At 37.9% G+C, this 13,624-nt stretch overlaps 1 protein-coding gene across 6 annotated transcripts in view; it reads left to right on the forward strand.

Moving 5' to 3' along the window:
* TET1 (tet methylcytosine dioxygenase 1) overlaps positions 1-13,624 on the forward strand; it is a 75,048-nt gene that overhangs the window by 20,573 nt on the left and 40,851 nt on the right. For all 6 annotated transcript variants that reach the window (XM_085229292.1, XM_085229293.1, XM_085229294.1 and 3 more), the window contains 3 exons: positions 6,268-8,773; positions 9,975-10,065; positions 10,667-10,760. In XM_085229292.1, the coding sequence (XP_085085418.1) occupies positions 6,268-8,773; positions 9,975-10,065; positions 10,667-10,760 (2,691 nt within the window). The remainder of the gene's footprint in view (positions 1-6,267; positions 8,774-9,974; positions 10,066-10,666; positions 10,761-13,624) is intronic.

Genomic DNA, 13,624 nt, shown 5'->3' on the forward strand with positions numbered 1-13,624 from the left:
GTAAGACTGAATCAATTTATGATGATCGAAGCATCATGTTTTCAAGTTCCTTTAGGTATTTTTAACTTGTAAATTCCTGTGGATGAAAATTGTGATGAAGCATCTAGTGACATGCTTAAAAGATTTTTTTTACTCTGTACCTCTACAAAAATGCGCAACATAGTTTCAGTTCGGACTTCCCTCGCTTTAACTTGAAGTCATTGAGTCTTGTTATACTTTTGTCTGCTAGAACAAAGAGCCTTCTGTTATTAGCTTTCTTTTCTGCGCAGGCTTAGCAATAGTTTGTGGCCTTTCGATTTTCTTTGGTAAATTGTAGAAAGTGGACTTGAGGCTTTCACTTCAAGATACTTCAATCTTTTGTTTTTCTCATAGTCTTCCAAGACCTGTCCAGCATATCAATGTCTTGCTTGAATTGGGTATGCCAGGATTGGACGCTCTGCTCCACTGGCAGGTGTAGAAGTGCCAAATACGGGGTATAAAATAATCTGTCTTTTCCTAATTGCATTGTTATTTATGCATTGGAGAATCTTGCTAACTGTTTTGGCCATAAAGTTGCAAGAGGAGTTTCTATAGTTACTGTGCAGTGTTTTATTGACCATGTTAATGCTCCTTCCAGGGTCATTGCTTTCTAAGATAAAACCTGTATTATGTACATACAGTCCAATGTCTTTATTGTTAGATACACAGCTTCACCTTTATCTGTATTGAAATTTTTGATTGCCAGCCAAAAAATCATGTCTAATTTTATCATTATTAGCTATTTTTCTATCAGAATTAGTTTCACTTTTCTTCTAGGTCATTGCTAAGGATCTTATATAATATATAGCTGTGATAATTTCCCCAAGGACCCCATTAAGAACGCTGCTGATTCTCAATTTACAGTTACAGGCTTAAACGTATGGTGATGGCTTCATAAATGAGTAAACTATAAGAGACATTAGCTAAGATGAGTAAGTTCAAAGACTGAATTTATTCCATCTCTACCTTTTAATTAAAGCACGTTAGGGGAGAGTTGTATTAGGGAATAGATATTGCTGGTGATTGTATATATCCTTTTTCTTTTGTGGGTTGAGTGCTGTGTTTCCCAGAGCTGTCAGTGTTTCTTTGAGTGTTCCATTACAACGTTGAAGATAAACGATTGAATAAATCAGAACATCGTGTAGAACAAACAGAAAAACCCAAGCATGATACTAGTTTGTATTGGCTTCTGTAGCATAAAAGATTCTGTAAGAAGTTTTCCTTTAGCATCTCCTTTTTTGGGAGCCTGTGTTAGGGGAGCAGGGTGTCCATGGTGTGTTTTTTGTGGTTTTGCTTTGCACTTTCACATTCTAGAGCACAGGGTTGACAGAAACAGCAATTTGAGTAATCTAATAAATACACTTCTCTATGGGTCACAACATGAAACCTTTAGAGTCTGCATAAGTGTTTTGCACTTTGTTTGTTTATTTATTTATTTTTGCTAGCGACTGCATCCTTTAGGATCTTCTTATAGAAGATCTTGTAGGTCTTGTAAGTGGTCTCACTGAAGTGTTACACGAGATAAGCAGAACTGTGGTGGTGGTGTTGGAGAGAGAAGGGAGTGAAGATACCACAATATAGTTGTTACTATAGCTCATTCTGGATATAAATATAGATGACAAAATCCTCACGCTGTTAAGGTAGGGTGGATTTGCTAGCTGCTAAAAGATCCAGTGTCAAGTCTTGCTGTGGTAATTGAGTGGGTGAGTTTGGGTGGGCTGGATATTCTGGGGCACAGGGGAGTTGTGAGTGAAGGAGGATCCATTCAGCAAAGCACAGTTGGGTGATTTTCTCCAGCTTCGCGGAACTTATCATTGCCTTGAGTTTCCATACAAACCTGCTTACACTTTTTTACATCATTTTTCCAAGGGCAAAGATTGTTTGCTTTTGTTGCTGTAGCTTCTAAAATGTGGAATTCTGAGCCTGCTGTAAATGCTTGCTCAGTGCCACTGTTCCTGTGAGGAACAAAACATACTGTAGGGGCAGGTTATGTTATATTATTGTAGGACCCAAATTGCTCTCTTTACCCGAAGATCTGTGGGAAATGTGCTTTCTGTGAGCTGCTGTACAAGTGTGGTATACTGAGAGACGCATACCATTTCATGGCCATGGTTAATATGTAATTGGTGATAATAGATCTAAGTTTCTGGTGAAGTTAATGGGAATGAGCCTCGGCTTGCAAATGGGCCCCTTCTTAGCTGTCCTTCTCTGTGGCCTGGTTACCTTCCCAGGAACTCGGCTCAGCCTGCAACCTTGGGCAGCAACTTTTTTGTTGTCTGCATTATGGTAGTCAGTAACCCTACGCTTTCCATAGCATCTGTTCAAACCAATGCATGGGGTGGCTTACTTAGTAGCACCCGACATAGATGAGTGTTTCCCCTGTCTGGTGCTTTCTGGCTCTCTGTCCGTATCTTCTATCCCACATCTATCTTTTTATCCTTATATGATGGTCCCATACTTACACCTCTATTAGGCAGTACCCACCCTGTGTTCCATGGAGTTGCTACGTGTCCTGGGGGCAGATGCTGGGGAATAGGAATACATTGCATAGGAGTAAATTGGTACTGGTCAGCTGGCTGGTTCTTGCTTATCTCCTGGTGAAACCCTGACATCTGACAACTGGGCCATGAATAAAATACCCTGTTCAAATATTAGATGAAGTATGTTTGTTGTCTTTTTTCTTTTTTTTTCTTTTTTTTCCCCAAACAGTTTTTCTGAGAGAAATTTCTTCTTAAGACATTAGAGTTCTGAGATGGTACCAGCATTCTGCCAACCTGGAGGAGCGTGCGTGGTCTGCTGCATGGCTGCAGATGCTGTATCAGGATCCAAACTTACCCAAAGCACTGCTTTGGGAAAAGAGGTGCACAGTGCAAGCTCTCTTCACTCTCCCATCCCTTTGCATTGTTGAATGTTGTTATGCTGGAAGAGCTACCTTTCAGGTCATCAGGTTATTAGCACAAGCTAATAGGTGCAATCATTATTCTCATGTGTTGAGAACTCTGTTCCTATGGGGGTGGGGGAAGAATATAATTGGGATGTCTACTTAGGGGACATAGGCTGTTGTGCAGCTTGTCAAGACTTGCTCCAAGAGCCATTTTGCTAGTAGTTGATCTAGATATCATCTGTTATTTCTGGTCACAAGCATAATTACTGGCTGTTACCTTCCGTACAAAATGTGTTGTTACCACCTATGCAGACGTGAAGTGAGATATAAACCTGCAGTCTACTCTTAATTGTACAGAAAATGTAGAAAAGTCTTTAGGTTAGCCTTGACATTGTATTTTGATTGTGAATTACTGAAAACTTTGCATTACTTCACAGTCATGTTGTATTTAAAGAAAAATCAATGTTATGGTCTGACTCTTTTGAGAGTGATTTGCTGTAACTGGCTTTTCATGTGTGCTTGGAAGCATTACCTCATGCAGTGAAGTGTGTGTATAAGACAAAAAAGATAAAATGTTGAAGTTTAAACAATCTAGTAATGACTACGGTGGGCTCTACTCTCTGGTTCTTCTCCTAATAATATTAACTATTGCAAAGTTTTATTTTGAGTATGATTTGCTAGTGTTCTATATATCCAGCTAAAGCAGTGCTCCCCTTCATGAAGAAGAGAGGAAATTACTTTCATTGATCCAGTTCATTCTACCACTTTCCATTACACTTGTATAAGAACTTTAGAAATCAATCAGATCAGTCTTCCGTGCTCAGCTTCCATGAATTTTAAGACTGTTGCTTGGAAGCATGGTATCCTTGACTGTAGCTTTCAGTGCTTTTGCTTCAGGACTGGAAGATAGACTTCTCCAATCAGGTTGTTCAGCTGCAAAAGCATTTGCTGAGCTATTGCTTTTGGTCTGCCAGACTTTGGCTGAGGAGAAGAATCAAATGACTTCTGCCCCTGCTAGTATGTCTTTATTTCTTTTTATACAGGGAAACAGTAGCTTTACCTATTAAACAGAAAAGGCCACAGGAAAGTCTGGTAAGAGAAGGAAAATTAAAAAAAGGTGTATTTAGGATTCATTGTAGTACAGTAACAAAAGAGGAAAAGTGGCACAGCACTCAAAAGGAAGAGGAGTTGATTTCTTTTTTAAATCAAATTTTATTATAATTAATTGCATGGAAAAATAAAATATGAAACAAAACCAGTGATATGATTCAGCTGGTTCTTTTTTCGTCGTTGTTGCATGTAGGCAGCTTTCAGTTAGTGGAAATTATTATATGTGTGGGGAATAATTTTATTAATAATGCCAGTTTGCTGCTAAGATCAATTGGGTCTTATGTGGACACAGCACTGCACTTGTATGCTTCTAGCAGGTACTGTACTGAATATTTTCAAGCACAGTCAGATAAGAGTGCTTTAGTGAGGAACAGTGTGGTTGTTAGAGAAGTGGGACATATTGCTGATGGTCATGCTTGAACTGTCCTCCTTTCCCTCCATCTCTCATTACTCATTTTGCAGTTTTTTGTGGTTGTATTGAAAACCTGTAAGCTCCGAGGAATGATTTTAATCTATTTGCTTCTACCTCCTCAGCTTCCTACTCAATTAAGTAACTTCTAATAGCAGTTTTTACATAGTTGGGACAGCTTTTGGACTGATAGAGGTATACTTTTATTGCTGAAAGATCAGTAACTTCATATTATGGTTCTTCCTGAAGTTAAGTGCAGAGGAAAGAAGCTGGTAATTGAAGTGCAGCTTTTGTGTAGGCAGAGAATTGTGTGTTTTTACTTTTTAGTGCTGGATTGTTCCAATATTCTTTGGTAGTTATGGAGGCCTATGTAAATCCTTTAGCCCTGTTAACAATAGGTTTACTTATCCACTTTTGTGGAACTCTTAGAAATTGCTTGGTGATTCCCTGGGTCCCATTTGATGAAAATTCCCCAGGATCCAGAGGAATTCAGGCTCAGAGACCTGAGTCAGCATCTGTGTGTAATGGAGAAACATGTATGGTGTCTTTCTTTCTTAATTTCCATACATTTGACTTAGCTGCAGAGGTGTTGGACACATTTTTACATAACATTTTCATATTACTTTGATGCCTGATAATATTTAGGGCGCACTAAGGATTCTCTGTTATGTTTTTTATCAATTAGCAATCAGTTGTGAGGCGGATATTGGGCTCCAGATGGAGTTAGGTCCATATGCTTCATTTTGCCTAGGGATTTCTGAAAGGTTTGCCTTGATGGTTATGATTAATCATAATTCCATTTTACATTTGTTCTCCTTTCTTGGAGAAGTGCTTGCATTTTAGCTATGGTTGCTAAATCATGTTTCATTTAACAATTTTAAATTTGGTGCTAAAAGTGAACTGCTAAAAACTTCTGTGCCAATGTATGGTTAATTAACCAGTTCTATTGCAGTGTCTAATTTGAAAAGCAGTGATGTTTTCTGTGCTAAGTAGGGCTGAAAGCTACAGAATATTTAAATAATTTTTAGATGCTGCAGTAAGATTACTACCTCAAATGAGGCCCATCTGCATACAGTCTCCAGGACACAGTATTCTGACTTGGTTGCTTTTGAAATTGTTGTAGCCCCATGAATTGTATTGTGTCTGGGAAGATGAAGGATATATTAAATTAAATATTAAGAGTTTGCTAAAATAGTAATAATGCTAGCTCAGTTACCTGAAATATACCGTCTAAATGTACAAGGCAGTCACAGTGTTTACATGATAACTTTCAGATGCACTAACACCATAGCTGGCTTATTAACCATCTCACTTTAACGTTTGCCAGTTTTGAAGGAGTTGCAGCTAACCCAAAAAGCAGTCATTCTTGCTAGAGTGTCCAAACAAGTCACATGTCAGCTTGAGTATAGCTGTAGATTTATAATTATACCAAACTTTGTGAAGTCCAAGCTTTTAGTTTTCAGTCTTGCTTTGAATTGGATGGAGACTTTCATCTGCTTATGCAAATTCAGCAAAGAATTAAATCCTTAGATCAAAATCTTTACAGTTTAGTGAAGTCCTTTATGTGCTAATTCATTTCCTTAGTTTTCCCCATGCACAAGGTTTCTTCTTCTGCATACCCCATTAAAACACCTTAAAAAATACCTTACTATAAATACGGACAGGCTTCAGGTTTTTTATGACTTCCTGTTTTTTTTTTTTTTCAACATCTATGCCTGTGCTTAATTAGGATATTCCTAATATATTCAAAGTAGGGTTTAATTGCTATAAGTAATATGCTTCTTATTCTTAATGCTTTTGAGCAGCTGTTACAACATTTTTTTTAATTATTATTATTATTTCATAGGCAAATTTAGAAAACAAACCAGTAAATGGCCGCAGACCAGAACTCATGGAATGCAGTATATGTGGTCATGGTGAAAAATACAGGGTGAAAACAAACCAAACACAACCCTTTGAAAATGCACAGTCTAAGGAGAAAGAAAGAATGACAGGCTTAGAAGCAGAGAAGTGGGCACATAACGAGAAGCCATCTTTTGGTGTCCATGTCAATGGAGATACCCATGGAACTCTGACAGGCCACGAACACTTGAGAAATGCAGAAGAAAGTGAACGAGCCGTCTCTCCCAGTCAATTAGCTGAGCCAAAAAAATCATTTGCACAGACCATCAAAAATGGCATAAAAACCCTACATTACTTATCACCAGAAGCAGTTGCTTCACTGAAAAAAGCATCTGTAGTGGAAAGGACAGATTTGACAAGCAACTCCCATGCCCAGTGGATGAAGGCTACCAATCTGAATGACATAGTCAGCACTCTGACAACTAGTGTTAGCTGTGTTCACCCAGACAAACAAGGAAATCTTTTCATGAAAGAGGAAAACTGTACTTGCAGTGTCTTTCAGGATTCTGATAAGTCAGTATTGCAAACCAGCTCTGTTTTGGATCTGCAGGAAAGCACATGTTGTCCTCCTTTGGTTAAAGAGGAAGTGCATGGAGAGGATTGCTTCAAAGTACCTAACGCAGAGACACAGTATGAGAGTCCTTCACTCCAGCCAACTTTCTTGTCCCTGATTAAAAACAGAAACCTAACTGTGGAGCAGGTTGTAGCTATTGAAGCTTTAACACAGTTATCTGAAGTCCCTTTAGCAACATCTTCCCCAACTAAAGCTGAAAATAGTGAATGTACAGAAGAAAGAACTTCCAACTTGCTCCATAGTTATAAAAGGGATATTTCATCCTCCTTTACGTCTTCTACATTAAAAGAAATCAAAGACACTTACTTACAGAAAGAACAACAGCTCTTGACTCACTGTGCTCACTCACAAAAGCAGCTCCCAAATAAGCCAGTATTATACAATGGCCAAAGTTCGATTTCTGAATTGCATGATAAACCTGCCAATCTTGCTAGTGAGATGTATAAATTGCAGTTATCCTCAAGAGATACCAAAACTTTATCTGAGTTAAGATCTAATGCAAAATCATTTTCAGGACTTAATACCAAGAAAAACTGTGATCCAGTCACCCTTTCACAGTATTGCAGTGTTCAACATGCAAGCAGCAACTTGGATACTCTTGGCCAGTTAGATCAAAAGCCAACCTGTAATAATTTGAGCTTAGAAGCTGGTTCTTTAATTAAAGAAGGAGGAATTCACAGCCAGGATGAAGAGGATGTAGCTACACAACTAACTCAACTTGCAGCATTAATTGAATCAAACCGGGCAAATCCAGAACAGAAAAATGACATAAAGACATCACTGCTTAACTTAATATCCCATGAGAGGCAAGCAAAACATAACCAAGACCTGCTGCAGAGAAAAGAATCTGTATTTTTTAGGCATAATTGCAGTTCCTTACTGTTAAAGCAAAAACAATCAACAAATAAAAAAGGAAATGCTGTACCGTGGAAACCAAGACACAAAAAAAAGCCTCAAGAAGCACGCTATCAACAGATTAATCGAAACCAACTAGAGTTGTTGTCATGCCAGCATAGTGAGTTACAGGACATTTGGATATCATCAAAACTGCACAAGCTTGGTCAAACCATGCCACAGGACTCCAGAATAGTTCTGTCTGAAAAAAAATCACCAAGAACCAAAGTACAGAAAGCACTGAGTCAAAATGCGCTAACGTTACAGGAAAAACCTAGGTTGTTTCTTCCTCAAACACAGATAAAATTCCATAGATTATCTGAGGTACCGCAGGACAAAAAAAAAGACAGGTTGTTTGGCTATGAAGTGGTGAATGAACAAATCAAAACTGCAGGCTCCAGTGACCCACCAGGCATCATTCCACTGAAAAACGACGTTGCTGCATGTAACCAATATAGTGATCTGCTCTCCCATAATCCTCTGTCAGTTTCGCAGTTGAAAACAGCATCCTTGTTAACCAGACCAAGTGAAAACACACAGATGTTTACAGAAAAATGTAATTCTCAGGTACAGCAGGCAGTGAATGTTGGTCAGACACATCCTTTGCCTCAAACTTTTAGTCAGTCTAACCTGAGAGCTAGCGAAGCATGCAGTGAAGATAAAGCCTATGTCCAGCAGGGTGCTGTTGATCAACAGGTAGATCCGAAAATGCTGCCTGTTTCCTGCAGTGCGGGTCAGGTGCCAGGCACTGTGGAAGCTCTCAGGAACATGGAGTGTGCAGGGGAAGTTACCATTCTAACATCAAGAAGTTTGGGTACTGACCATCCGCAGAGCACAGGCGACTCAGGGTGTTCTCCAGCAAAAAACACACTCAGCAGTTTTCTCGAATCACCGATGAAGTTTCTCGATACTCCTACAAAAAATTTAATAGATACACCTACAAAAAAAGGACAGTCTGAATTGCCAACTTGTGACTGTGTTGGTAAGTCATCCTTTCGCTAGCTTTTGCCTGTACCTTTCACATGGCCATGTGTTTGTGTTGCTCCCCTTAATGCAAGAAAGAATACTTGATGCATAGGTGTTGCAAAAAGATACTTGTTTTGCTGTTAGGAACTAGAAGGAAATGATTCTTTCCCTTTCTGTAGCCTTTGCCTGGTGTTCTTCAGGCCTGCAAATTCGGTATTTTTGGCCTTGCATCTGACCTGTTTAAATTCAAACTGAGGAAAATGAGTTTTTCTATTTGTTTTCTTGTTACTCACCTGTATGCTTGTAATTTCATCTGAGTATATCAGATTAGGATTTCTACGGTCTCAAACCAGTTTCTGCTTGAGATGAGCTGGGCAAAAACTTTCCCAATACCTTTTCATTGCTACCTAAATGCCTCCTGGCTAAGCAGCAGGGAATTGTTGAGGGCAGTTGTGTTACTGTCATGGTTTGCCCTGAGGGTGGTGGGAGTTTCTGTTAAGATTCCTGTCAAAGGCTTGTAGATGTCTCATCTCAGAGATAAGATGAGAGCTGGAGATTAGGTAATAAATCCAGATACAGAACAGTTTGTGTTGTAGCATGAGGTGTCGGATTGAACTCGGTGCTGAGAATTTTGCAATACAACTTGATTGATGGTATTGGACATGCTGTGTTTTCAAACTATCAAAGCACACAGATGGGGAGGAAAAAAACACTTCAGGGACTGTTAACATTGTACAAAGGCAGATTTTTTTCATCTTTAATGTTCTGAAGCAACAAGCTGCTAGTTAAGAGGCCTGGATTGCGTTTTTTTGTTCTGTAGTATGTATATGACTGTCAGCTGATGTTTTTTTGGCCTCAATTCTCTGAATTGATAATGTTTGCCTACTCACAAGGGCATTGGGAAGCTTACTTAGTCAGTATGTGTCAGGTCCTGCAATGAACATTGGTAAAGAATGCAAAATAGTGTTATAAATAGGATCTATTTGTAGCACCAAGAAAGAGAATCTACCAGAAGATTAATAGGAGAAAGCAAGCATAAAATAATATAATTTTGATGTCTCTGAGGGGAAAAACCAATCATATTGCTTATTCATTGCATTTCAGGGGCAGACTTTGTGTATTTGAGATGATGTTTCTGTAAACCATTTCTATGCTGACTTGTAGTGATGTAAATGAGAAATGGATGTGCGAACTTAATTTTCTCAACCTGTTTATAGAGCAAATTATTGAGAAAGATGAAGGCCCATATTACACACACCTCGGAACAGGACCAAGTGTTGCTGCTGTGAGAGAAATAATGGAGAACAGGTGAGAAAATGTGCTTTTTAGTGCTAATAGTATTTTTGTGTAAGCAGAAAAGAAGAGGAGCTGTGGGAAAGTGAGTGCTGTTTGGCTTTGTTTTTCTAATACTTTCGCTGTATTCATTTGTAAAACATTTTCCTGTTCTGATGTGCTTGAGGGAAGCTCTCACATTCCAATTCCAAATTTATGCATCTTGTCTGAGTTCCAGCAGTTTTAGCCACTGTGCTCGTAGGTGCTGTTGAAGTCCATAGGGATGACAGAGATTAGCAGCTGGCAGGAGTAGGCTTTCTGGTGTCCTGCTTGCAAACAACCTGTCTCAAATTGGACAGAAAGTGACTAAGTGCTCTAGGATTTTCAAGCAGATAACATTTCCTTTCCAAGTAATAGAAACCCCTTAGTGACAGAAGCCTGTCACTGGAATAGATATTTCAAAATCGCTTTTGCAAGTAGGACTTTGAATTTAGAAGTGTTCTTTGTTGCGCTATGTATTTTTTTTCTCCTCTGTTCTCAATAAAGTAAAAAATAAAATTGTTGTTCTTGTTTTATTGAAGGTGTTTACTGTTTTAAAATGTGTTTTCAGTTCCACTGCTGAACTTTCTTAATGCAGGTATGGAGCAAAAGGAAGCGCTGTGAGAATAGAGGTAGTCGTTTATACAGGAAAGGAAGGAAAAAGCTCTCAGGGGTGTCCGATTGCCAAGTGGGTAAGTTTTTATGTTACAGTAGTAAAATTGGTTTTTGTGGCTTTTAAGTATCTAATGATGTGTAGTCTTTGAGCTTATATATAATCTGATCATTAATCAAGGTCTGTTTCTTCTTCATTTAATTGATTTACAAGTCTAACTGAATGATGAAGCTAAGAATATCACTTTTTAATCTGTCGCGCTGTGATTAGAATGAGTTTGAAAGAGGTGCTTCACAGAGCTGGCAGAGATGGGCAAATCAAGGGTAAGAGCACTTGGCAGTGTCTGGAAGCTGGAGGTCTTATGAAGTAAGCTACTGAGAAGGGTGAAAGAAAAGAAGAGAATGTTGGAAAACCTTACAGTCACATATATATATATTTTTTAACTTCTTAATTGTGTGAACTGTCTCATATACCATGGAGTGTGCTACTCACTTTGATGGACTGAACTCACTATTTCAAAACATAAATGTTATGGTAATAGTTTTCACCAAAGTTTTGTCTCACATTGCTTCATAGGAGCCAGGAAATGAGGTAACAGACAAGCTCCAGGAAAGAGCTTGGAAAGAATTGATTGCCCTTAATCTGTGCTGAAACCACTGAGGGAGGTAAAAAGTAGACTGGAAATCTTGTACACTGAGTTTTAGAAATAAAAAGAATTTGCTTGTTGGAATATATATATTTTTTAATTGTTGCTGTATTTGGGAATTTCAGATTTAACTGGCTAATCTGATGAGAATAACTGTGCAGTTGGTAGAGCAGCATTTGTGACTATGTAACTAAAACAAGAATGTGAATGGTACTGCATGTGTATTTACTGCTTATATGCTTGGAAGAACAGTTAAAATGTGTTTGTCATACTCCATATATAAAATGATGCTTGGAAAGGAATCTCCTATGTGTATGTTGCTTCAGATGATATTTAATAACAAATAGGCATCCAATAATAAAAAAAAAAGGTCAAATTTCAGAAACAACTGTCCCAAAAAAATGGACTGTTTTCTGCTTGCTTGATTTTGTTTTTAGCACTTCAACTAAGCAAAAAATCCTCAATTTTAACAGAGGTTGGGAATTAAAATTCTTACCTTAGCAAACAGTTGTGAGCCTTTGAAAGAAGGAAGAGATTTAAAACTTGTTCTTAAACTTTATTTTGCTGTTGCCAGTATCAACATAGTGCCTTTTACATAAAACAGAGATGATAGATTCTATTGTGCATCTGCATGGGTGTAGGTGTCCAACATGTGTGTGCAATACGACAGCCAGAAAGCACTCAATGCATATAGAAAAGACTGTTAAAAGATTACGGTGCAGTTCAGTTAAATTTCTACATGTCAAGCATTTGTGAGAGAAAGCTTTAATGTTAATTGAACTAAATTCCAAATGTCTTTTGTGCAGCAAAAAACTTTTTGTGTGCAAGCTCAGACCTAAAAGAAATGAATGCCTTTCCAAGCCTGCTGTGTGACTGCGTGATACAAGATAAGGAAGGAAATCATGGAAATCTTCTCTGTGTTTCATCCTGCATGCAATCCACATTTTTTTAGTTGCTATTTTCAATGTGTGAGTTAACTTCTGATTGGCAGTACTAATATTAATCCTTAAAATGGAGCATATTTCTGTTTTGGCTATGACCAAAGAAGTATCATTCTGAAATTTGTTTGGAAGCATATGGAAAAAGTTTGTTCTGCTCTCAGATAATTGCAGTCACAAGGTTTGGTCAGCTGCACAGAGACTTTCACTTGGTCATTACAGTGCTCTCTGGGACAGATTCATTTCTGCTTTGCAGATGGACTAGCTGTTGCCCCTAGGGCCCTTGAGAGACTTGCTGGCAAGAGCACCACAATGGAGCTCTGCTGAAGCAAATGTGAAGAGGAAAAAAATTGATAGAGAGTCATATTTAGCTATTTCACTCCAGTAATTTTCCCTTTTACTATGAGTTTATGTTGTTGTTTATCTGTTCATTAGAAACATCTTGGAATCAAAGGCTGTTTTATAAAATGTGTATATATGTATGTATTATTCCATATATATTATGTATATATTTGTACGTACAATGTATGTATATAATATACATATTATATATAATATAAGAATATATATATACATACTCTTCTGTTAATGTCTGTGTTTCATAATACTCATTTCCTCCTAAATTGTTTTCACCTAAGTGGCTCCAAACATGTACGTAGTGTATTAAATACTGAATGAGACAGGCTTCTTTTTTCTAAAATGAGCTGGCTTTTTCTTCCTTAGTTTTTAGGGTATAATAAACTTACAATATCTGCGTAGGTGATAACTGTGTGATTAGAAAATAACAATCGTTCTGTGACATATGCTAGGGGTTGTCTTTCTTACTTTTTTTTAAATTTCTTTTGCTTTTTTATTTTGTGCATGTCTATCCTATTTCTGCTTAATAAGTTAAAGGAAAAAGAGCTTTGAAATAGTGGGATTGTCGACCCGTCTTTCTCGGTTAGACTTTTCATATAATCATGTTACAGTGCCTCTCCTATCACCAGACAGCGATGAGTGATTGATGTCATTCCCACTGCTTTATCAGTACTTTGTTTGATAATGGATGTGGCCTCTCCTTTTTTTTTTATTTTTTTTATTTCTGCTCTCAATATATCTGATGGGAAATAAAGATTACCTCAATTCATTTAAGTGAAATGGTTTATAAATCTTCTATCTGTATGATGTTCATAAGTAGCTCACTCTAGGTATGATCCTGCTGCACTGAATTCAAAAATGATGTCAGTGGCCTCAGAGGACAGCTTCAGGTCTTAACATTTCAGGATTAAACTCATTTCCTTCAGGTTCCTTCTACTTGTTTCAGTGGATGTTGGCCTGGATCAGCTTTCTGTTGTCTTCATTCAGAATTGCAATGTAATT

Source organism: Meleagris gallopavo, chromosome 8 (genome assembly GCF_905368555.1).
Source record: "Meleagris gallopavo chromosome 8, MGAL_WU_HG_1.1, whole genome shotgun sequence".
NCBI lineage: Eukaryota > Metazoa > Chordata > Aves > Galliformes > Phasianidae > Meleagris > Meleagris gallopavo.